The sequence below is a fragment of the Cibotium barometz genome, chromosome 35 (assembly GCF_041138505.1).
Source record: "Cibotium barometz isolate CiBa-2024 chromosome 35, ASM4113850v1, whole genome shotgun sequence".
Lineage (NCBI taxonomy): Eukaryota > Viridiplantae > Streptophyta > Polypodiopsida > Cyatheales > Cibotiaceae > Cibotium > Cibotium barometz.
The window spans coordinates 23,503,818-23,530,520 of record NC_141080.1 but is presented as its reverse complement, the minus strand read 5'-3'; the positions used below and the strand labels follow the sequence as shown (position 1 = coordinate 23,530,520).

Sequence of the window (26,703 nt, the reverse complement as noted above, 5' to 3'; positions counted from 1 at the left end):
TTAGTATTACTTGTCGACAAATGCAAACTCTCGCATCGGTGCAATAAATTGTATACGACCCCTTCGATGCAAAAACAGAAAGGAACAAAGTCCGCAGAGGAGCTACACACAGCATATTCAATTACAATTGTACAAGCAACTCAAAATCGAAAAAGGCAGAAAGGGTGTGCATGATATCTTAGACTATGTTATATGTGTTTGCACATGGTCTTGAATTACAATTGTACAAGGCATCCAACTCAAAATCGAAAACGGCAGAAAGGGTGTGCATGATATCTATGTTATATGTGTTTGCACATGGTCTTGAATGACTCCCAAATTGTGATGCACAGTGACTCTCGGACCTCTCAGTAGAGGCATGCCCAAGACATCATGGATTTCAACAACTAGCTGCCACAGAGGCTATCCCATCATGCGACGTGCCATCCTCTCCAACCCACCCTGTTGGGCAGCCATGCATTCACCTAATTAGCAGAGCAGGTGGCCATCGTCAAGAAGAGACGTCACAAAAAGAGAGTGGCCAAGAAAAGGAGAGGCTAGGAATCACAGGTGAATACATCCATAGGGTGGAGGTTGGTGTTCAAACCACATGGAAACCAAAAATGTGTGCGCAACCCGATCTGTGCCCAGAGCACAGTGTGTGTAGCCCGATCTACGGAAACAAGCCCTGCTCGAGCATGAAAGTCAAACCGAGAGGGGAGACAAACCTAGTCCAATCAAATTGAGAGGGTGGAAACAAACCTAGAGTCCTCAAGCAGGATGGGCTTCTTCTTTGTACCCCACGGTGAGCTCGCGGCACCGCTCTACCCCGCTCTCTGCTACCTTCACCGATGCATTGCAGACGGGCCTCATCCTCCGAACCACTCGACACGTGTTGCATCGTAGATATCTAGTAGTTGGATGTCATACCTTGGAGGCCATGACATGCACATGCCCATGACCCATACCGTTTACCCCACTTGTGATTTACCCGTCAACGAAGGTCCGCAAGTCAAACGATGCCATGTCTTGGTTTACGTGCACAAGGGACAAATCGGGGGAAGCTTAGTCGCGAGTTGCTCGAGTTGAAGTCCTGCGTGGCGGAGCAATTCTGTCGTCCTCAGCGTCGAGGAAGTTGTAGTTCTCGTAGCGCAGGTAGCAGCCCTTATATTGCACTCGCATGCCTATTGCAGAGCCGCATACATGATCGGTCACTACAGCATTCGTCGAAACACAGGAAGAGCATCAGGACAGGGAGACGTCCCCCCGGCACTGGTACATGCCATACACATAGGAATCCTTGGAAGAACCAGAGGTTACTGTGGCATTTGAGTACAAGGTTTTGGGGTCGTGTTGGGTGAGATCTGCGTTGAGGTTGTGAGCGAAGGTGCTGTTTCCGGTGACAGTGACCGTGTTGCAGAGGCCATACACAAAATCAGTCACGGCCTGCTCGTCCAAAGCTGTGCAAGGGTGCAATAGAAATAGAACGCCTATGATTATGCAAAGGGTAGCTTGCAAGAGCCATGCCAGGCTCAGGCTCAAATGCGCGCGTTCTGCCATGGCGCGCAACACGCAGCTAGCTTGCTGCTAGCAGCTGACACGTCACGTATGCTTCTTCAGCTCAACCTTTGAAAACTAAGAAATCAGAACCGAATTCTGTCTCGTGTCAACGTTGATCACTAGCACTTCAACCGTACAGTGTACGAAAAAACGTATTCCAGATTACGTAGGTTAGTTGAGAAGGTGGTTTTTTTTCTACCATTTCTTTTTTTTCGCACACACTTACGTTTGGAATTTTTGACACGTCCTCAGTTTTGAAGACCCTTCTTAGGGCTTTTTACCCTTCAGATAATGACATGAGAAATTTTATCCTTCAAAAGAAATATTTCATTTGAATAATTACTAAGGGTACCCTTTCAAATTATTTTTAAAAAACTAGTCCAGTTTTTACCCTTCAAATGAAATACTAGGGATGCCCTTCAAAACCAAGGGCTGCAGCCCACCCAGTCTCAATCAACATAACCTTCTGGCTTCTACTTCTTGAACGAATTATTAGAGATGAAACATGTGTGTTGCCAAAAACTACAACATAAAATCTCAGAAAGAAACTTAAGGCTACTTACCCAAACCTAATGAAATCATGACTTTGAAAATTTCTATAGAAAATTTCTATGGATAGAGAAAGGGTAAGTTAAATTTTGTATAAAAGAAAGAACAAGGATGGCGTACCATGTAGGGCCTCCTTCATCAAGCAATTATGATGGTTTTAATGCTCATTCTATTAAATAATGATAAATTTGGATTAAGGTAAAAAGAACTTACGTTATAATCTATGTTCATGAAAAACATTCTTTACAACAATAACACAAACATTCCACATGGAAGATTTTTTTTATTTTGTAAAAGATAAAATTTAAAAATAACCTTCAATTTTCAAACTATGCCTTCAAAAACCTTTTAACATGCAAATCCAAGTATTTAAGAGAAATTTAAGGATGCAATTATGGTGGAATGAAATATGTACTTTTAGATAAAAATATTGATGGGTGGCAAAGCAAGAAATAGCTCGAAGTAGAAGGAGGAGGAAAAGAAAGGAAACTTGCGATACTCCTTTCACACCACCAAACTTCCTCAAATTTTTCCTAGCCACCAATACATTATTAGTTTTTAAACTGGGCCGCTTGAGCTTAAGGTGATTGGCTAGTGACCACCTCCAAGCCCCACTTTTCACCCTCTATACTTAAGTCTTACACCTCATTGTTGTAACTCTACACGTGTGATGTGCATGACACCATACATTCTGCAGGTGCCGATTAATGCGTGCATGCTAACGAGCTACATGGAAAATGCATGGGCATAGGAGATAGTAGAGGGCTTTGGTGCGGATGGAGGGACTAGGAGCTAGAGGACCCTAATGATATGAAACGTTTGCATGAAGCAAAAGATGGGGAGAGGGAAGGAAAGAGGATACTTCCCGATTGGATTACAGCACGGCTCAACGCGCAAACTCAAAAATCGCAATCAATCTCATGTAAGGTATGAACGAGAGTCTCTCCGAAATTGATTGGAAAACAGGTAGGTCTCTTCTCAATGTGTAGCGTCATAGTGTTTTATTATGGTAAGCGGCCATTGAAAGTTGATCTTGGCAAGTGATTGTAAGAAGATATCTTCCAACGACAAGGTGGTATCTCAAGATTCCTATCTCGGTAAGGGATTCTTCAATGTGCTATTCACAAAAGGACAAACAGTATCTGAGTTATTCACAAAGGCACCATTGCTCATGGGACAAAGACTTGTACATTATTTTTGATTCTCCTTTTGGTGTGAAGAAAAGCCTACAAGAGGCTTGTAGTTTGGGTAGAGATAGTGGGTGTGCCACCCTAGCTAAGGCTGGCATTGGGTGAACTTGCATGTGCACTTGGCCCGGTGTTGTAACTTCGAAAAGATAAAGTTCTCGGGCCGCCTAGGCGAATAGCATTTACACAACATGGAATACTCTAAAGGAAACCCCCAAAATTTGGAGGTGGATTTGGGAAAATTAGGAAAGCTTGAGTTCATCTTGAAATTTATCTCGTTCTCTCAAGAGCTTACTTCAAATGCGGCGGCTTTGGGAATATAGCTAGAAACTGCAACGAGGGGGTGCATGTAAAACCTTAAAATGAGGAGATGAAAGCAAGAGAACCTAGTGGGGATAGCACTGCTGATAACAAACAAGAAAACATAGACTTATTAAAAGAAGGAAAAGGGAAAGAAGTACTAGAAAATCAGGGGTGGCCAAGTTGAAGGAGCTTGTATTAAAACTAGGGGGAAGGCTAATCTTAGATAGACCAAGGAAGAGGCAAGAAAGGCCCAAAATAGACTTGCTATCAGAGAAGCTATATGGAGCAAATCCCAAAGTAGCCTAGGCCCTTTTATATACTCAAATCCCTCAAGCCCTCTTGGGGATGTTGATAGTGGGACATCTTTTGTACACAAAGGTTCAATTGGCACGTAGAGGAGGCTTGGAAGGATATAAGTCAATATTAGATAAAGTGGGAAAAATCCCATTCCCATGAAAAAAGTGGAGGTATGGTAAACTCATCCAAAAGTTTGTCAAAACATATTCACGTGACATATCATTGGAAAGAGCTTGAAAAGTAGAATCTAGATCTACTTTGTCTGACAAATTTGGAGTTTGCATGTTTAAGTTATTGCCAAAAAAAAATTTAAATACATTCCCATTTTGAGGGATTTTTCCCATTTTATCTAATATTGACATATATATAGAAAGGAGCTGCATAAAAAAAGAAGATGAGGTGTATATGGTACCTCAAATAGCCTAACATGAGTAAGTCCGGGAAGTTAGAGGTTGTACTTAGAATGTAAAAGGCATTGAGGATAGGAAAAAGAACTATGCTTTTTGGGGAGTAGTCAAGGATTGGGAAATTTCCATTTTTACTATCTAGGAGAATAATTTTCTTGGATCAAAATCCTTTAGAAATGATAGGTATATAGACTGGATTGTGCTGTATGGTGGTGGAGGGAGTGGGGATTAAGGGTGTCTATAATAGCGTCTATACTCGCATCTATAAGCGCGCCTACTTCTTTGAAACTAGATGCTCTTATAGATGCGTAAGTTACGTTTGCATCTATAGTCACGTCTATAAGCGCGTCTAATTCCTTTGAAATTAGACACGATTATAGACGCGAGCATAGACGCGATTACAGACGCACTTATAGATGCAGTCTGCAACAGTTTCCTATGCAGTTGCAATTGTGGACCTTGCAAAGAAAAACAGATTCTTCAATCCCCAAAAATATCATTTGCTTAACTATGTGCACAAGATTTTGATAATATGCATGATTTTGATAATATGCATGATTTTTTGGTGCATTTATATACAAATGAATCTCTAGAAAGCATATTTGCAAGAAAAAATATGCTAAGGAAAGAGAAAAGAAATAGGTATAAATCGAGTCATGTGGTGAAAGAGAAAAAATATGCTAAGGAAAGAGAAAAGAAATAGGTATAAATCAAGTCATGTGGTGAAAGGGATGGATACATGCAAAGGCTTAGGTATATTAAGTAATGCCATGAAAAACAATCCAAAGGACAATGATTCAATCCCCACATCTTATCAACAAAGTGAAGCTTTTAAGAAAAATCTTGAACCTCCATGAAAAGCAGTCCAAAGGTGAATGATTAAGTAATGCCACGAAAAGCATCATATCATAATAAATCTATACATGTAATCTCAAAAAGGCATGAATCTACACATGCAATCTCAAAAAGGCATGAATCTATACCAAAAGGAAGACCAATATAGCCATAATAAAAGTATAATGAAAGAACTAGAGTTCAACCTCATCTTCAATGAGGTCAATCCTTGCTAAAGTATCTATCTCAATGTCCATGCCTATATCCAAACTTACAAAGAGATCCATAACAAAATTCCTTCATTTACTAGGAGAGATTAGCCACTAAAGGTAAACAAATGCCTGTTTTTTTGCTGTTTACAGGGTGCCTGAGTGGACAAAACTGGGCACCCTGATCTTGCAACCACCCTCTTGCCTTTTCATCCTCATACTTTGCCACCCATCTTCTCATCACATCACTAGTAAGCACACATAAGGTATTAAGCTTACTATGCATCTCTATATCCATGACTTTGGTCTTTGTCTTTCTTAAGGAACATGAGAGGTCATCCTCAAGTCTTCTTCATTGCTCCATAGGCGAGGGAGAGAGGGATATCCACTTTGGCAAGGTATTTTGAGATATAAGCAAGTGATTCTTGTACCAACCAACCCTCAGCCATACTACCTTCTGGCTTTGCATTTTTCCTTACAAAATCCTTCAAGATCTTCATGAAATGCTCAAGAAAGAACATCCATCGAGCATGCACAGTGCCACATATGACAATCTGATCAATTAAATGAACCATGGCTTGTGAGAATTGACCATGGTGGGAATGTCTCCTCCACCAAACAAACCACCTCCACCGCCATGACCCTTGCATAGTCAAGTGTACATGGATCGATTTCCTTTGAGCTCACATATCTACAATGTGAAACAAGAAACAAATCATTTTGAGGAAAACGCATGTAGAAAATTGGCTATGAGGGTTTGGGGTACAAACCTCACAAGCTCCCCCATCTTATAAATCATCTCTCGCACTTCGTGGGATGCACAATTGGAAATGCTTGTAGGAAGAATAAACTATAAACATTTATACACCATGATTAGATACATCATGTGATTGAACAAGTTAAATATGTACAACTTCAATGTTTATACACCATGATTAGATACATCATGTGATTGAACAAGTTGAATGTGTACAACTTCAATGTTCCACTTACTTGAAGCATCTTGTGTCAATCGTTGGATTTTAAGCCATTTAATTGCTCAACACCTCTCTTCTTTGTCTTTGTGAAGGTACCTTTTAAACACCTCATGCATCCCGTTGGAGTACGAAATGTAGTAATGGCATCTTTCACGAACTTCCCCTCCTTTGTTAATATCCAAGGTGCTCGAGGTAGAAATGTCTTCCCTTATGGTCCCTCTCGTTGCCAAGCTCTTTGCATCCTCTCTTACAAGCAAGGAGTCCCGTGTTCCTCTCAAGTGCTCCCAAATGTTAGAGGCGACATTCTTGAAGATGTGCATTGGATCAAGAAGATGGTTGATTTTGAGGCTCTTTCAATATGGTAGGCAAAAGAAGATAGAGTACCTTATCAAATAACAACAAATATTAAGAGGATTCTATTTTCATCCAAAGCTTGTATTGGAATTCTATGTCAAAGATATATTACCTATTCATGCCAGGGGGAGGAGGACTTTCCACTCCATTCCATAATGCTCTCCAATATCCCATGTTTAGTGGATGTGGAGAGACTCCCATCCAAGAACGAACAAATTTGGGATGATGATTAGGGAGAAAACGATGATGATTCTCATATATCACTTTCTTCAAGCTGTCTGGCCTAGATGCCACCAATGATGGACCACAAATAGGACATGCATGGTATCCAGATGTGGAGAGACCTAAACAACATAGACATGCAAGCATGCCAAAAAACAATACCATGATAATCAAGAATCATCTTCAATAGAAACCCATTTAACTCACCTAAACACTCGCCATAACCAAGAAAGTTGTGCATCATCCACATCAAGATGGCCTTCAAGAGAAAGTCTCAAAAATGGAGGCTGACATATATCATGCACATGGATACCTCTCCAAAGTATCTTAATCTCATCAATCAAGGGCTCAAGATAAATATCCATATTCTTTACCTTATGTTTCCTAGGAATGAGAAGGGATAACATGACATGTCCTTTCTTTATTGCCATGGATGGAGGAATGTTGTAATTCACCACTACCACTGGCCATATACTATATTAGGTGCTCTTGATTCCAAAAGGATTAACACCATCCATACCCAATCCAAGTCTCAAATGTCTAGGCTCTTCCTTGAAGCTTGGATTGATGAGAGGAATGCCATGACATGAGCTCTACAATAGATTTGCACTTGAACATGTGTTGGATGCGACTCGCGAGGAATGATGGAAAAATGTCACAACACCTTACGTGGCACATGTAGACCTTTAAGGTCCTCTCGATATCTTAACTCGCCACAAATAGGACACTCTTGAGCTGTCGCATGTATTCCATGGAAGAGAACACAATCATTGATACATGCATGGATGCGAGTATAATCCAAGCCTCCAAGAGATGTCACAAAGCGCTTTGCTTGGTCTCTTGAGGTTGGCAATTTATTCTCCTTTGGAAGCATCTTCCACAAAATCCTGTCAACAAAACAATCAAATACATTAGTATAAAAAATAATTTCTTCTTATATATCTATAATAGAAGTAGACAATTTATGAAAGTAGAAAACTCACTTGAGAAGTGCATTCAAACTCACATTGCTCCATCCATAGATTGTTTGCAAGTTGAGCAACTCGAGAGCAGCGCGTAGAATGGAATATGTGCATCCTCAAAAAGTGGGGTCGAAGCTACGTTATAAAGGTGATCATTTTCCATGGCTTTTTCATTTTCACTACGCTCATTGGCAAATAGAGTACGTACGATATCTTCTAAAACCTCTTCCTCCACCATCTCATGAGGAAAGGGTGGTGGGCTTGTATCTCCATCATTCCAATCCTCCGCCACTTCTACATTTTGTGAAGCATCTGCCATTTCTCTACGACGCTTGGCCTCTTGATGCCGCCTATGAGTTAACATAGAAGGGTGCGGTGCATTATCCTACACATGAGTATTTCAATGCGAGTCTCCATTGAATACTAATTCTTAATTAAATTCTTACAATATAAGAAAAGTATACTTACCATTGTCCTTGTTGGTTCCCATTTTCCATACATTGAAATGTGATTCATCTAATGTTACGTTGTCGATGCATACATCCTCGGACAACAATCACACATACATTTTATTTTTTGTTGCAACCAACGATCTTGATTTTGAACACAAAGGGACTCATCACTAGAAGAACTGATTGATGAAGATATCCTGTATATTCAAAAAAAGAATAAATAATTTTCATCTTTCTATGTGTGTTTTTATGTTTTGTTTCGTGTCTATTAATGCATCTGTACTGCATCTAAAAATGCATTTACAAGCGCGTCTATAAACGTATCCACTCTACATAATAGACGTTGTGAAGGGAGGCAGTGAGACACGGAACACCTCTATAGTAATGCCTTTCCACAGTTCGGATCACACACCAACATCAAGAAAAAGGGGCACCAGTCAACTACTCAGTGAGCTGACACAACATTTAACATCTCAAGCATGAGACTTTGTCTCTACCCTCATTCAATTTTCCAAGCAACTGGGGGAAGCCTACATACATTTGATCAAGACATGCAAGGGGAGATGGGCACATCAACATCTGCCACCCTTTACTCAATTGATTCATATGCACATAGAGGTGCACCCTTATTATGAAACAGGCTCACAGCCATAAGCAAAATGATCACCACAGAGAAATGGTGAGGGAACCACTTGACATAAACAAGGTTACATTCCATCAAGTATGAGCTTTCTGCAAAACTTCAGTTTCCCAAGCAAAGACAACATCAGTAAGAGACTTCAATTCTCCCAACCTGGCAAGCAGTGTGTGTCTAGGAGACACAATCACTTTATGGTCTTCACTCTGTCTGTTGAAGAAGCGTACCACCATACATACATATTCTCTTAAGCAAAACCAGAGGGCTGTCTTTCTCATACACATGAGCTTTCCACAAAATCAGAGAGCTGGTTATCATATACATGGGTTTTCCAAAGCCACAAATTGGTGATTCCTCATATATATATGAGTTATTTCACAAAAAAGAGAACAAAAAAAACTGGCCAGCCGACACTTACATTGCATGGGCTGTCATCATGACAGAGAGCCGCATTCTTTATGCGTGGCACCTTCTCTTCATTCATACAAGTGGCATTGCAGCTTCTCCTCCCCTCCTACACACCACCATACAAAGTACTGCGCAGCTTTTCTTGTATACATGTCTGCGCTTCTTCCCTTACTGACACTGGCTACACAGGCTCTCTGAAATCATTAGAGCTGCGAGCTCTCCCTATCACACTTATACATATGGGCTGCACAGCTCTCTTAGAACCTTAGAGCAATGAGCTCTCCCTACTCACACTCTAAACTACAGCTTCCCCAACCTCTCTTATACACACATGGGTGCGCAGCTCTACGAGAGCATTAGAGAATAGAGCTCTTCCTATCACATACTGGAACTACGCTACGCTTTCACCTCTCTTATACACACATGGCTGCGCAGCTCTATGAGAGCATTAGAGAATAGAGCTCTTCCTATCACATACTAGAACTACGCTACGCTTTCACCTCTCTTATACACACCTGGGCTGCGCAGCTCTACGAGAGCATTAGAGAATAGAGATTCCCCCTACTCACACTCTAAACTACAGCTTCCCCAACCTCTCTTATACACACATGGCTGCGCAGCTCTACGAGAGCATTAGAGAATAGAGCTCTTCCTATCACACTTCAAACTACAGCTCCCCTTCTCCTCTTATACACATCGGGCTGCGCTGCCCATTCAACCAAAAAAGAAAACATTATATTATTCATAACACTCCAAGGCATGTCAGGTTGCCAGAGAGCTCACCCCCACCTCCACTCGGCGCTTCTTTGACAATTGAGGCTAGTTGAAGAATCTTTTGAAGCAATCCAAGGCCATCTTCTATTTTTAGCAAGCCTTGTATTAAATCCCATGGTGACTCTTGCATTCAAGGAAGACTTTGCACCATTTTAATAACATCTTGTGGACCACAAATACCTTTGTTTTCCATGAAATGCCAAGGACCGGTACTGTAGCTGACCTCCTCTAATGGGTCCCTGTCCAGCTTTTAAAAAAATAGTGCTCTGCATGCTCACATTATTTGTCAACAAACTTGTCCACATATGATAGTGCTAAAACCTGCCTTGTGAAACTGATTCTCATCTCACACCCCTTTTATTTTCCATTTATCAAGGTAAACCAACAACTAACTGTACACATTGCATATTTTTGTTAGATCCATCCACATGTGGCCTTATACCCCCTTTAGCCCTTGGAGATGGACACCCTTTATTTGTAAATGCCATGCATGAGTGTGTACACATGCCAAGAAAATATTACCAAAAAAATACCTAACAACGTGTATACAAACGCATTTATAGATGCAAAAATAGACATGCATTGTGGCAAAAAAGACCAAAAATTGAACCCGAGAGTGTTTTGCCAGTAGTTTGACAAAACGTAGTTCTTCCAAAAAGCATCCCGCACTATTTCTAATCCTCTCTCACCCTCTCAAGCTTCTAACCCTCTCTCACCCTCTCAAGCCTCTGTCACCCTCTCAAGTTTCATCACTAGGCTGCAAATCTGCTTTACAAAGTACTGTGGAGTAAGAGTTTACCTTGGTACATACCTTAAGGTTGTGGTGAGTCTCTTTCTCTTCTTCTTCTTCTTGCTCCTTTTCTTCTTATTCTTTTTGCTGATCTTGATCTTGCTCTTGCTCTTGCTCTTGCTCTTGAACCCTATTTTTCTTTTGTGCTTAAGCTAATCAAGTGTTTATATAGCTTGCTTTTTTTTTGCTATTTTATAGATTATTACCTCAAAAATCACAAATAACCTTGGTTTGTTTATTATATTTTCTTAATATTTGATTACTAATCTTTTGTATGTATGCATTACTAATCTTCTTAATATTTTCTTGGTTTGTATGTATGTATTACTAATCTTTTGCTCACCCTTTTGTTGGTTTTGTAGGTCCTCTAATTCTCTCTTTTTCAACATCACGAAAAAGTGATAAGTGCTTTCATATCTTTCCTCTATTATTGTTGCACCCATGGGTGCTGGGATTTTTCTTTTTAGGTTTACCCATAAGCTTTATGCATAATGCCTCATGCTTAAGGCCTTATGCTTAAGCGTTATGCTTTATGCATAATGCTCATGCATGCTTTATGCATAAGGCCTCATGCTTAAGGCCTTATGCTTAAGCTTTATACTTTATGTATAAGCTTTGTGCCTTATGCTTTAAGCTTTATGCATATGCTTTAAGACTTATGCTTACGCCCATGCAGAAGCCTTATGCATATTCTTTAAGCCCATGCATAAGCCTAATGCATATGCTTTAAGCCTTATGCATAAGAGTTATGCTTCTTGCTTTAAGCCTTATGCTTTAAACCCATGCATAAGCCTAATGCTTTAAGCTTTATGCCATAAGCTTTATGCTTTATGCTTAATGCCTTATGCACAAGCCTTATGCTTTATGCCTTATGCATAAGCCTAATGCTTTAAGTTTTATGCATATGCTTTAAGCATTATGCTTTCAGCCCATGCATAAGCCTTATGCTTTAAGCTTTATGCATAAGCCCATGCATAAGCCTTATGATTTAAGCTTTATGCCTTATGCTTTAAGCTTTATGCATAAGCCTTATGTATAAGCTTTATACTTTATGCTTAAGGCCTTATGCTTAAGCTTTATGCCTTATGCATAAGCCTTATGCTTTAAGCTTTATGCATATGCTTTAATAAGTGTGAGACCCTCGCCCCCTCAGAGGGCGCTGGCAATGGAAGCAGCATCAGCCTCTCATCGTGCAGGGCAAGGATCCACACTCAGGGCCTCGCCCATGGATGTCCGAACAAGAGACTAGGCCGGCAGTTCCTCCGAAACCAAACCTAGAAAAACTTTCCTCGCGAGGAAGGCACAGGCGATTTCACCCCACGAAATCATCTAACGGGAGAATTAATCTAACGGGTCAAAGTCTTAACTATTCAAACTGATCCGACCGAACCTGAAGTCACATGGTCAGATCAAAGAGGAGACTTGCACTTGGTCCATAGAATCACCGCTTTTTTCCTCCTTTAACGAGGCACAGCCGTTGATTTCCTCCCATAGAAAAGGGGTCTTCTTAGGATTTAATCTAACTAATGTAACTAATGGTAACTTAATTGTATCGCAGGAATCCCCCGCCGATCCAGCCCATGGGTTAGAGCCAACCGCCCGACCATTGTATTGAGAAGATTCCTTTATAAAAATTTGGTTATGTTTTTGCTCGGGTACCGAGGAAAAAGAGTTCCCAGGCCCCCTAGCCGGCATTTCATGCAAAAATTAAGGTAGGCATACCACGTACATATCCAATATGAAATTGCCATTATAACAGATTCGGCTATCTTTAAAACAATCTTTCAATGAAAATCATAGTATTACTGATCATAGTCCTCCAAAAATATTGAGTCCATTGTATTACAAAATATATAATCTAAACTCTCTGTTGAAGACCAGCTGGCCAACCAACGAGATCTAATATCAAAATTTGATTCTCAAAAGTCATTCTTTTTAGTCCATCGGAATCTTTCTCGACGCACGCATGGGTGAGCAACCACGAGCCCGTGCATCACTTGGTCAGAACCGCCTAGGATCCTACTTAGGTGTCCTAGCACTTCACTCAGGGACCGCTTTATTGGTCCTCGCCCATCGTACCGAAAGCAGACCATTTTAACCGTACCGAGACCTCGACAGGCTTTGCTGCGAGAGCGATGTCCCTCGATGACTCCCTACCAGCTATTGCACAACGAGCCTCTTATTAGATTAAACGCATACCAAATGATTCCTCCAACAATCTGGCATAAAACTATCCTTTAAAAGAAAACAGAGGTTCTATGCAAGTAAAATTTCCAATTTTAGATTGGTTCCACAAAACCCTTTTTCCTTAATCTATATTTTCATAATGAGAATCATTGATCTCTCATCAGGGTAATCTACCCATCATCTGACTAATTGTCCAACTATATTCTTGGTGAATTTGATCAAGGAAAAACTAGGTTAATTCAACAGTAGTCTATTTTTTGTATTAAGAATTGGAATTGGTCATGAAATTTTTGCTTGATTCAGATCAAGAGATGGACAAGTAGTTTACTGACCGTCCCTCTCATAGTCGTGGTCTAACCAAAATCATTCAGTTTAGTTCTAACAAGGATTTTCTTCAGATAAATATCTACTGAGCTTCTAACCATAAGAAAATTTCATCTTATGAATTTCATTCCTTCCTAACCATAATAGATCAAGAACTGGTTATATATGAGAATATCGGATTTTAATGAAAATACTCTCCTTTCATTTAATCTAATTTTGGGTGAATATCAATTTGGTGATTTAACCACATAAAATATCTAAATATATTCTTTCTACCAATTTAATTTATCAACTCTAATTCTCTAGGTGGAATTATGGTGAAAATTCCTCTTTTGTCTCACCAAAAATTAATTCAAATCTTTCTCTACTTAAATACCATAAAATTTCTTCTTTTAACTAAATGGCAATATCCATTTTTTTAATAAACTTAAAATTATCTTTTTCTCATTTAATGATTGGATTCCAATTGTCATGGGAATTTCTCTTTTATCATAAAATAAATTTATCTAAAATTCTTCTTTAAGTTTAAATAAAAATATTTATCATTTTAATATATCAAATTTTCTCTTTTTCCATTTAATTACATGGATCTCCATTATCATGGGAATTCCTTTTTTTGCATAAAAATAGAAATACCAAAAATGTCTCTTTTTTTTAAATTAATTATTTATGCATAAATACTAAAATTAGTTTTCCATGAATGTGATGAAAATCATTCTTTTAGCATAGGATGACTAATCCTAGAATATGGTAGGAAGTCCTCTTTTCACATTATACATAAAAATGAGTTATGTATTAATTTGTAAAAATTTTACCATAGCTTCGCTCTATTACTGATAATTTTTAATATTTCTAGAAAATATAAGACTTTGTAATACAGTTATGATAGCATAACTATCCTTAGACTTAAATCCAATTTATGGAATTAAATCATAAGTTTACCATAATTTTATTAGTATAAAAGCATAAAAAAGCCATTTTCTTAACCTCTAGCTTAACTAGCATAGAGTTTGATTTTTGAATTGAGAATTTATCATGAGAAGCATCCATTTGAATAAAGAATTAGTCATAGGAATGACGGAGAGAGAGATATACATAAAAAGCATCTTGATTAAGCATAAAGACTAACTTTTTTGTGATTAATCATTAGAATTCTTATAGAAAGCTTGATTTGCATTGGAAATAATTAATTTGAAACTTCTCAAACTTGAGAGGGGTTGAGAAGTGAAATCATTGAGAATATTAACAAAAAACCATAAAATTACTTCTTACCTCTAGATTCTGCTTGCTTTTTTATCTTAGAACGAAGCCCCCAACTAATCAATTGGTTTAGTATGTTGAGAAGAAAGCTCCAAGGATTGTTCAAGAGAGAGAGAAGCTCCAATCTCTCCAAAAGTAGAGAATTTTTAAGGGATAATAAAAAATATGAGTATTTTAATGTAATACTGGCATGGTCTAGCTCATAGATGAGAATACAAAAGAATGAGGGTCTATTTATAGGTGAGGGAGGCAACTAACTGAGTCCAACTAAGTTCTAGAATTTCCTAGCTTCAATTTTGCTAAATTTGGACAAGATTTGAACTAGTTTAGCTCCCAGTTTGATCCAGGAGAGAGGAGAGATAAAAATATCTTAATATTTTCGAATTAAAAACCCTCCCACACATGTGAAGGAGGTGTCTACCTCAAAGGTCCCCCTCTCCTTACCAAGGTGTCAAAAATTCATCATTCCTCCAAAATATCTCATTTTTTAGTAATATCTATAAATTTTTAGTAATATCTCTTAATTTTTAACTAATAAACCTTGCTTTATCTTATGTGAGCATTTACTCACTTTTTGGTATTTTATTTTATTCATTGGATTTATCTCATCCCAACACTTGGATTAATCCTATTGGCCCATAGGAACCTTAATTGGACCATAATTCAAAAATTTCTAAAAATCTTGACCCTTAGACTAAGGTCTTTTAAATCATTTTTAATTGATTCCTAATGAATCTTGGAGAATTTATTTTGAACTCCTCTTTCAAGGAAATATATTTTTGATATTTTTAGAATTTTTATATCCAAAAATATCTCAATATTAAATTACCTCTCTCTAGAATTTTTCTTCTCTCTAGGCAAAAACAAGGAAAAATAATATTTCTTGTATTCAGAAATAGGGAATGATTACAAGGGATTAAGGTAAAAGCTTATTTATTATTCACGCTCAGGAGGAATCTTACATCCTCTCGCACTTGAAAAACATGAGATGTCCTCATCTCGCAAAGTGGGGGTAATCTTTTGAAAACTCTTCTTCTTTCTCTCAGGTGGCATCTTCTAGAGGGACAAACTTCCACTTGATTAAAAACTCTCTGAGGACTTTACTCATGAGAATCTTCTCCCGAACGTCAAGGATTTCTTTAGGTTGGAGTACCATATGGCCTTGAGTCGGAGAAATCAATTGTTCATCATCAAGCACGTGACTCGGGCTGGGTACATATTTCTTAAGAAAACTAACGTGGAATACATTATGTACCTTGAGATAGAGAGGCAGAAGAAGTTTATAAGCTAGATTGCCCACTTTCTTTATAACAGCATATAGTCCACAGTATTTGGGAGAGAGCTTCTTGTACTTCCCAAAAGATAAGGAACTTCTTTTTGGTCGTACTCGAATGAAGACCATATCTGATTCTTCAAACTCTCTCTCTGATCTCTTTTTATCTGCATATTGCTTTTGCCTATCTTGGGCTGCCTTTATATCTTACGGATTGATTGCATTTGTTGGTCCATGTCATCAAGCATTTGTCTAGACATCTCAACTCTGAGATCAATGGGTCGGACCAAGTCAACGGTGTAAGGCAATCTTATCCATATACAAAGCTTTGAAAGGGCTCATTCCAATGCTTTAATGATAAGAAGCATTGTAACCAAAATCAACCAGATGCAAATGGCTTAACCACTTCTTGGGTTCCCTGCCCCGCAGCATTACGGAAGGATATCTTCTATTACCTGGTTCACTCTTTCAGTCTGGCCATATGTTTCGGCTATACTGAGATTCAAGAAAGTTTCTACTGCTTCAAAGAATGCAGTCGAGAATTTTGATGTGAATTTGAAATCTCTGTCACTTACTATCCTCGTGGGGGGTAAGCCATGTAATCTGAAGATCTCTTTAAGAAAAACTCTGGCAACATCCACTGTAGTGTATGTTTCTTTCACTAGAATCACATGGGCAGCTTTGGTTAGCCTGTCAACTACCACAAAAATGGAGTTGTAACCTGATTGCACTAAAGGTAATCCAGTGACAAAGTCCATACTGATACACTCCCACTTCATCTGTGGAATGTCTAGAGGCTGCAGTTTCCCTGGCATCTTGACTCTCTCTGCCTTGACTCTCTGACACATTAAGCATTTCCGCACATGATCAAGTACATCCTTTTTGAGTCCTGGCTAGAAGAAGCTTTTCTTCACAGACATATAGGTCTTTATAAACCGTGGATGTCCAGCTATCAAGCTATCATGGGCTTCTCTCAGAATTCTTGCCTTTATTCCCTCATCATTGGGAATACATAGCGATTATTATAATACATGCATCCTTCATCTATTTTGTACCCAAGAACTCGACTCATTTCCTCAGGAGTCTTGCTTTCCTACATTAGAAGGGTAGTAATAGGGGAAAAGGATTTGTCCTGAATGATCCTCTTCCTTGCTTCACTGATTAATGGATTTGACATCACTGTAATTGCAAGCAAGGAGGCTTTTCTGCTGAGCACATCTGCAACCACATTTTCTTTACCTGACCGATACTTAATTTCAAAATCAAATTTCTGCAGGGTCTGCATCCATCTCCTTTGACACATGTTGAGATCCCTTTGGGTGAAGATCCACTTCAGACTTTGATGATGTGTCACATCAAGGTGAACCTCTGTGTCCCCAAAGATAATGTCTCCACAACTTCAGAGCATAAACTAGTGAGAGTAACTCCAAGTCATTTTGGACGGCATAATTTTTCTCATGTGTTGTGAGTTTTCTGGATTCATAGGCCATTGCATGACCTTCCTGCATAAGAGCACCGCCTAAGGCAAACACACTGGCATCAATAACTACCTCAAAGGGTTTGGTAAAATCTAGCAATTTAAGGACAAGGTTGGTTACTAAGGCTGTCTTCAATTTATCAAAGGCACTCTGACACATTGCAGTCCTCTCAAAAAGGGTACTCTTCTTGAGAGGTTAATTAAAGGGGATGCTATCTGAGCATACCTGGGTATAAAGATCCTATACCATCCGGTTAATCCTAGGAATCCTTTGACTTCCTTTACCGTCTTGGGTTCCGGCCATTCTACGGATCTTTGCAGGGTTAGGAGAAATCTCATCTTTTGACACTATGAATCCCGAGTATTCCACCTGGTCAACAAAGAAAGAACACTTGAACTTTTTTGCAAAGAGTTGGTGTTTCCTTAGGATTTCCATGATTTTCATGATTTGCAGCATTCTTTGAGTATACCAAGATATCATCAAAGAAGACAAGAACAAAATCATCCAAGTATTATGTGAGAATATCTTGCATAAGACGACTAAATGTTGCCGGGGCATTAGTCAATCCAAACGGCATGACTGTGAACTCATAATGCCCATAGCGAGTATTTAATGCTATCTTCGGGATGTCCTGTTCCTTGATTCTGATCTGGTAGTACCCAGATTTGAGATCTATCTTTGTGAACATTTGGGTCCCACTTAACCGATCCAGAAGTTCATCAATTCTCGGAATAGGATACTTATTTTTAATTATTAATTGAATTATAGAACAAGGCCCTCCAAAACACTCTAGTGAACTCTAGATCCGTGTTTGAGACGATCCTATTTGTTCACCCCTTGTGGCTTCCTCCATCTCACGTGAGCCCATCTATGCTTGTTGGTCCTCAATTGAGAGGTTCCTAGCCATAGATATGTTGCTCATGGTGGTGAATTCCACGACTACAAACTAAGAAGAATACAAGGGAGAGAGAGAGAGAGAGAGAGAGCTTGAGCTCCTTGCAAGCAAACACAAACACACAAAGAGTAGACAAAGAGAGATGGATGGCTGAATGTTCTTCTATTCTCTTCTCTTCTCTACCACCATAACATAAAAAGATAAGAGTACATACGATAAGGGAAAGTACTCTCCGACTATAGCTTACAAAGGTCGGTCCATAGTGTAAACCTGACTACTACATGAGCTAGCCCTATAACTTGTTGAAATATCGAGCTCTAGTAAGGCGGTGGACACTGATGACCCGCCTGGGGGATAGGCCCCACACTTACACCACTGGCATGGTTGGTGAGATCATCGGAGATATGCGGCCAGTGGGATGACAGGCTGTGTGACAGCCATTCTAGAGACTGGCATAGTTATAGCGCCAGCTCATTTAGTCGGGTTCACACTATAGAGAACCCGTGTATGTATTTGGTTGAGTACCTTTCATATTGTGTGTACTCTTATTCTTGTATATGGTGTGTTGAGTGTTGAGTAGAGAAGAACAAGATTTTCAGCCTCTCACCTTGTGTGTTCTCTATTAGGGTTTTGTGAGTGTGTGTGTGCTTGCAAGAGCTCAAGCTCTCCTCTCCCCTGCATATTTTCATGGTATCAGAGCCTGGTTCGTGTTAAGGGCTGAGCTGCAAGCAAGAGAACCACAAGAAGCGGTACGAGGGTAAGAGCTACAACTACTCTTCCCTATTGTGTTGGTGACTACATCCTTGTCGGGAGCTCTACGAGAGGCACCGGCAAACGATCTCCGATTGAGGAGCTTTCTTCGCGGGAGTGAAGCTATAGGGCAACTATACAGTCCTTTGGACTACATATTAGGGCCGAAAACGCGTTTCGGGCGCGTCTGGACCTTCGTTTTTCAGAAAGCAGGCGATTTCAAGCACTGCGGGTAAGTCATCGATTCTCTGCAGAACTCTGTTTTAAGAACTGCAGGAAGACAGATTGACTGTGCAGACACTGTGGGTGCTGCAAAGAGGTCTACAGTTGCCATTGGGTGTATGTATGTGCATTGAAGTCACTGGTTGTGACATTTAAGAGTACTGCAGTACCGCTGTGCAGAAAATACAGTTTGTGCAGAAAAAAACCAGAGTGCAGTTTCTGGTAAAATTGTGTTTGGCAAGATGTCTAATGATGGCATAACACAGATTGTGGCTGAGAAGCTGGATAAGAATAACTTCCATGCTTGGAGGTTCAGGTTGACGAATTTCCTGATGGGAAAAGGTTATTGGGACTACATAGAAGGTGAGCATGAAGAGGCACCGGAGATACCGGATATAAATCCTACTGCTGCAGATGTGAAAGAGTTTAAAGACTGGAACCAAGGAGCCAGGAAAGTAATGTATTGGCTTTCCATTAGTATTCAGGACACCATGATTGGGCACATTCAGGATGCCAAGTCCCCCAAGGAGGCGTGGGACACCTTGGTAAAACTTTATGAAACAAATACCAAGGCTCGTAAGATACAGTTGAAGAATGAACTTCATACTGTGGAGAAAAAGAGCATGTCTGTGAATGACTATGCGTTGAAGATAAAGGGCATTGTGGAATCCCTTGCATCTATTGGTGTGTCAGTAGATGATGATGACAAGGTGGAAGTCTGTCTACGTGGTCTCGGGCCACAATACAAGGCGTTTAAAACGTCTATTCAGACTCGGGAAAACATTCCCAACTTTACAGATTTGGTGTCTATGCTGATTATCGAAGAGAAGAACTTGGGTGAAGACCAACAGTCTTCACAAAGCAAAAACAGTTCAGAGCAACAGGCCTTCTACACGAGTTCAGGAAGAGGACGAGGTAGAGGAGGCCGTGGACGCGATCAAGGAGGTGGCCGAACAGGTAATCAGAATTATGGCCAGCAGTAGCAGCAACAACAACAACAGTCCCAGAATCAACAACAACAACAACACGCAGGTGGAAGAGGCAGATTCAGAGGCAGGGGGAGTCAAAGAGGCCGTGGAAATTGGCAAAGACAATATAATGATGCACGTGAATGCTATTATTGTGGTAAGCCTGGACATGTGCAGTCAGAATGTTATAAGAAGCAGGCTGACATGCAAAATGGGAAAGTGCAGCAAAACAACTATGCATCCTCAAGCAGAAATAATGAGGATAATGAAAGGTTGTTTGTGATGCAGCATGTCGTGAATGCCATGTCTGAAAATGTTGATGCAGCACAAAAGGATAATGTATGGTATGTGGATTCAGACGCTTCGAACCACATGACGAGTCATGGGGAGTGGTTCAAGGAGATGAAAAACCCGGAAAGACCAGGTTTTGTGGAAACAGGGGATGACACTGCTCATCCAATTGCCCACATTGGAGATGTGCCATTATCTATGCAGGATGGCAAAGTGAAGTACCTTGCAGATGTACTTCATGTACCGAACATAACAAAGAATCTGGTTTCAGTTGGCCAGATGATTGAGCAGGGGTTGCAGGTTCGGTTTAACCCTGATGGGTGTTATGTTGAAGATTTCAAAGACAAGTGCAGGTTGGTTGCAAAAGGCAACAGAGTGGGCAGAATGTTTACGTTGGATGTAGACATGCCTGAGATGAGTGCTGCGATGTTTGCAAATGGTTCAGGAGTTGTTGCAGACACAGACATATGGCATAAAAGAATTGGACATGTAAATGTGCAGAGATTGAAGTCTATGCAGACAAAAGGAATTGTGACAGGGCTGCCAAAATTTAAAGTGGAAGGTATGCAGAAAATATGTGAAGCATGCCAATTTGGGAAGCAAACAAAGCATGTGTTTCCACGTAACAGATATGTGAGCAGAAATGCACTAGATGTTGTGCATTCAGATGTATGGGGTCCTACAAAGACCGTGTCTATGGGAGGCTGCAGGTACTATGTCACTTTCATTGATGACCACACAAGGAAAGTGTGGGTATATTTCATGAAGGAGAAGAGTGAGGTTTTCACTCACTTTCAGAATTTCAGAGTTTTGGTTGAAAAGCAAACAGGAAAATATGTCAAGTGCCTAAGGTCAGATGGAGGGGGAGAATACTTCTCCAATGAGTTCTCTGAATTTTTGAAGAAGAATGGAATTCGGAGACAGTATACATGCAGATACACTCCGCAGCAAAATGGAGTTGCTGAGCGGAAAAACAGGCACATTGCTGAGATTGCGCGGGCATTGATGGAAGAGAAAAATATGCCGCATTGCTATTGGGCTAAGGCTGTTTCTACAGCAGTATACATCATGAACAGGACTCCAACTGCAGCCATACATGATGTAACTCCAGAGGAGAGGTTTACTGGCAGAAAATCAGATTTATCTCATCTGAAAGTTTTTGGATGCATTGCATATGTGCATGTGCCAGATGAGCTGAGAACTAAGCTGGATCCGAAAGCTGAAAAATGTGTGTTTATTGGATATTCCCTTGAGCAAAAGGGATACAGGTGTTATAACCCTGCTACACGTGAGTTGAGGGTAAGCAGGGATGTTGTCTTTGATGAGATGAGCAGCTGGTATGCTGCTGAAAAAGAAGCTGTTGGGGCTGATTTGAGTGGAAGTGTGGTTGCACAGAATGCAGGTCAGCAATCACAGTCTTTGAGTGGACCAGGAGATTCCTCATTTAGTGGGTCTGTTGATAGACCATGGAGTGGCAGGCTGCGTCATAATACCAGCCCTGCAAATGTGATTAGTACATCGCGTAAAGGAAAAGAGAAAGTGGTTGAGCCCCTTGGTATGCCTGACATTTCTGCAGGGCATTCTCATGTTGATGGAGAGTCTAGTGGCTCAGATATGAGCCTTGATGAGGAGCTTGGGATCCCAGCTATGAGAACACCTGGTGTAAAGAAGGCTATGGAGGCCATGAATGAAAAGCTGCGAAGATCAGGGAGAGTGAAGAACCCTGTGCAGAGATTTACATATGATGGTTATGTGGCACATCACTATGCATATATGGCAAAGGTTGTGCAGGTTGTTGAGCCCACATGCATTGATGAGGCTGTTGGAAATGTGTGTTGGGAGAAAGCTATGGATGAGGAGATGAATGCACTATATGGAAATGAAACTTGGGATTTAGTGCAATTGCCTGAAGGCAAGAAAGCCATTGGATGCAAGTGGGTGTACAAAGTTAAACATAACAGTGATGGAAGCATAAACAGGTACAAGGCTAGACTGGTAGCCAAAGGATATGCGCAGACATATGGGATTGATTATGAGGAAACTTTCAGCCCAGTTGCCAAGATGGCAACGGTGAGAGTTGTGATAGCAGTGGCTGCGTCAAAGCAATGGTCTTTACATCAGATGGATGTAAAGAATGCATTCTTGCATGGGGATTTGCAAGAAGAGGTGTATATGTTGCAGCCACCTGGTTTTGAGGATGTGGGTCACCCCGAGCATGTTTGCAGGTTGAAGAAAGCCTTGTATGGCTTAAAGCAAGCACCAAGAGCATGGTCTGACAAGATTTCTGAATATCTTGTCACTATTGGCTTTCATGTAGCCAATGCAGATTTCTCATTGTATGTGAGACATGGTGATAGAGGGGTTGTGCTTGTTGTCATCTATGTAGATGACTTGATCATTACGGGGGACCATGATGCAGAGATCTTTGATGTAAAGATCTTGCTTAGACAGAAGTTCGAGATGAAGGATCTGGGGGAGCTCAGATATTTCTTGGGCATTGAGGTGATTAGGTCACCACATGGTATTGGATTACTGCAGAGACAGTATGGCTTGGACATGTTGTCCAAGTATGGTATGACAGGTTGTAAGCCTATTTCTGTGCCATTGGATCAGAATGGCAAGTTGAGTGCAGATTCAGGAGAGATCTTGGAGGACCCTACTATGTACAGACGCATAGTAGGAAGTTTGATCTACATGACGATCACCAGACCAGATTTGAGCTATGCTGTTGGATTGGTGAGTCAGTTTATGCAGGTTCCACGGAAATCGCATTTGGATGCAGTGAGACGCATACTGAGGTATGTGAAGTCTACTTTGCATTGTGGACTATTCTATGAGACTGGGATAGAGATATGTGTACATGGGTACACAGATGCTGATTGGGCTGGTAGTATCTCAGACAGAAGATCTACCAGTGGATTCATGTTTTCTTTGGGGAGTGCTGCTGTGACTTGGAGCAGCAAGAAGCAGCCTACGGTTGCTCTATCGAGTACAGAGGCCGAGTACAGGGGAGCTGCTATGGCAGCATGTGAGGTAGCTTGGTTGAGAAAACTACTTGCAGATTTGGGTCTATCAGTGGATAGACAAGTTGTCATTTTCTGTGACAACATTAGCAGTATACAGTTGGCCAGGAACCCAGTCTTTCATGCTCGTACGAAGCACATAGGGGTCCACTACCACTTCGTCAGAGAGAAGGTCTTGGCAGGAGACCTTGACCTTGTTTATGTCAGCACAGAGGATCAGGTAGCTGACATCTTCACCAAAGCATTGGGTACAGAGAAGCTCCGCAAATTCAGGGCTTCGCTTGGTGTACATGAGATGGAGTTGAGCTCGAGGGGGAGTGTTGAAATATCGAGCTCTAGTAAGGCGGTGGACACTGATGACCCGCCTGGGGGATAGGCCCCACACTTACACCACTGGCATGGTTGGTGAGATCATCGGAGATATGCGGCCAGTGGGATGACAGGCTGTGTGACAGCCATTCTAGAGACTGGCATAGTTATAGCGCCAGCTCATTTAGTCGGGTTCACACTATAGAGAACCCGTGTATGTATTTGGTTGAGTACCTTTCATATTGTGTGTACTCTTATTCTTGTATATGGTGTGTTGAGTGTTGAGTAGAGAAGAAGAAGATTTTCAGCCTCTCACCTTGTGTGTTCTCTATTAGGGTTTTGTGAGTGTGTGTGTGCTTGCAAGAGCTCAAGCTCTCCTCTCCCCTGCATATTTTCATAACTATGCCATAACTCTAAAACACCTCTATAGTCAATACAGAGTCTTAATATTCCATCTTTCTTCTTTTGAAAGAGAATGGGCGCACCCCAAGGTGAGACACTGGGTCTGACGAATCCCTACTCTAATAGTTATCTTAATTGTTCCTTAAGTTCTATGGCTTCAGGGACTGGCATTTTGTATGCACGCTGGGCTATTGGCTGAGCTCCGGGGGTTAACGATCTCATGATCTACTTCACGAGATGGAGGCATCTCAGTCAGCACTTCAGGGAACACATCTGCATATTTACTTAACCACTCTGGCTCTTTAGCCTTGCATTTTATGTCTACCGAATGCATCTTAACGACATAAACAGCTTGCCTCTTTCTGAGCCCTTTTAACAATTTAGAAGCCTTGACTAATTGTAGCACTGGGAATCCGAAAATTCTAGTTCCTTGAACTTTATTCCCGTGAAGGTCGAGGAAAGAGATGGTTCCCTTGTGACAATAAATGTCAGCTTGATTCTTATGGAGCCTATCCATTCCAAGGATTCCATCATAGACTCCCAAGGGTAAGACTCTGAACTGGCACTCTGTTACGTTCCCATCTAGACTAAACTGAATAAGGTCTGTCTCAAGGTGTGTGAAAGGAATCTTTCCACTAGCCAATTCCACTTGCATAGGTTTCCCTGATTTTTTATTTAGAACTAACTTACGTAGACATCCTGGGGAAATAAAAGAATGAGTACTGCCTAAATCAATCAAAAGCTTGAATTGCTTACCTTGGTACTCTGCTGGAGTTTGGAGGACTAAAAATTTACGGTTATTCCCTTGATGCTCTATTGCAGCATAGATTTGTCCTTCTTCTTCCTCCACTTCCTCAGCTATAGTGATGGCTCTAGCTACTTCAGTCTGAGGTGGAACTCTATCTTTTTGGTTACCCCAATTCTAGCAGGGAGTTCGGAGACTACTTTTTGCATGGAGGCTACAGGCTGAGCTGGCACTCTTCTGGGGTTGCCTTGATTTTGGCGCAGGGGACCCTGATTGGACTAATACGAAGGAGTCTGTCTCTGAATTCTAGGACCCTAGATTCCTTGGCCCATAGAAGGAGATGGGCAATCCTTGAGCTCGTGCCCAAACCCCTGACATCCGAAGCGCCTATTCTCACTTCGAAGCTCTTCCCTTTACATTCTTGAAAGAGCCAGAGTTCCTGAGAAATAACTTCAAGGGAAAGGTCTTCCTTCATTCTTGAAACTTCCCGACTCCAGATTTTGGTTGGAACCTTGGTGTCTCTTTGGAGGCGGAAGGTTAGAAGAACTTCCCAGTGTCTATAATCTCTTGAAGGATGAGGGAGTTGGCTTTGGCGGGACTTTAATGATGAAGGCTTTAGCGAGGTCCTTCACCATTCTTATAGCTTCTGCCATGGAGACTGGTTTGGCATTCTTAACCAGTGTGTCTAATGGTTTGTTCATTCCTTGAATGAACCTAGCTGTGAGTTACTCTTCATCTAGCGGTGGTGAATACGTGAGGAGAAGAGCAAATGCGTGGTGATATTCTTCAATGGTTTTGCTCCCCTGATTTAGCTTTAAAAATTCATTCATCTTGGTTTCTAAAAATCCCGGGGGACAAAACCTCTTCCTTAGATAGACTTTAAGATCATTCTGCGGGACCGCTGTGCACAGCTCCATGGAGGAAATAAGTGGTGTGGCAGCGGGGACAGTACGGTCGCCCTGTAGGGTAATGACTCTACCTCCATGCTCAAAACATAGCGTATTATGTAGGTAATTCTGAGCTAGTAGACTAGGGCCCAAGCCATACAGCCACTCCCTGCCTAGATATACGTTCGCTCTGGCTAAGTGCATGACCTGAAAGTCAAGCGGAGCCTCGTAGTTCTGTGAAGAGCCTTGTGAACGTTGGGGTCAAGCTCTTCTTCATTAGTGAGAGGGTTTGGCTGACGGCCACGGTTCCCTCACCTCATGATTTTGCCAAAAACGATACATTATTAAATTTTTATTTTGATTTTGTCCACGAGATCCCAAGACTTAAGAGGTTCGAAAAATAATTTCGTAAACAAGATAAATGATCTTATTGGAGATCTATGACATATGTCCGGTAACAGATTTTGCTTTATCAACTCGACATATAATAAACAATCACTTATACAACATGAAATTTTTTCACAAAACATTTCTTTATTTATATAAAGGTTGCAATATGTACATAGAGCATCTCGACTCCAAAAGTCAAAATCTCCTCGTCGGGAGACGCATAAGATGACAATACTGGGCTATAGACATGCCCTGATACAAATGTTCCCATACTGCCAAGGGAGCTACTATCTTCTCCTTAGGAATAAAGCGACTAAGGAGTCTGTAGATATGGCAGGAAAGTCTGAAATCTCAAGGCTCGGGTGATATAAAATAACACCATGTATCACTTTCAGCCC

At 40.7% G+C, this 26,703-nt stretch overlaps 1 protein-coding gene and 1 pseudogene across 2 annotated transcripts; both read right to left on the bottom strand.

Moving 5' to 3' along the window:
- Positions 1-259: 259 nt before the first annotated feature.
- On the bottom strand, positions 260-1,553 carry LOC147618250 (uncharacterized). Of its 2 annotated transcripts, none has more exons than XM_086774687.1 (2): positions 742-1,553; positions 260-464 (listed from the first exon to the last, which is right to left on the bottom strand). In XM_086774687.1, the coding sequence occupies exon 1, from the start codon at positions 1,537-1,539 to the stop codon at positions 1,225-1,227; it is 315 nt and encodes a 104-aa protein (XP_086630813.1). In that variant the 5' UTR covers positions 1,540-1,553; the 3' UTR covers positions 260-464; positions 742-1,224. The 2 variants fall into 2 exon arrangements, with proteins under 2 accessions (XP_086630813.1, XP_086630812.1); XM_086774686.1 differs by having other exon boundaries at positions 260-441.
- Positions 1,554-6,240: 4,687 nt separating this feature from the next.
- Positions 6,241-26,703, bottom strand: part of LOC147618249 (uncharacterized) — a 33,834-nt pseudogene continuing 13,371 nt past the window's right edge.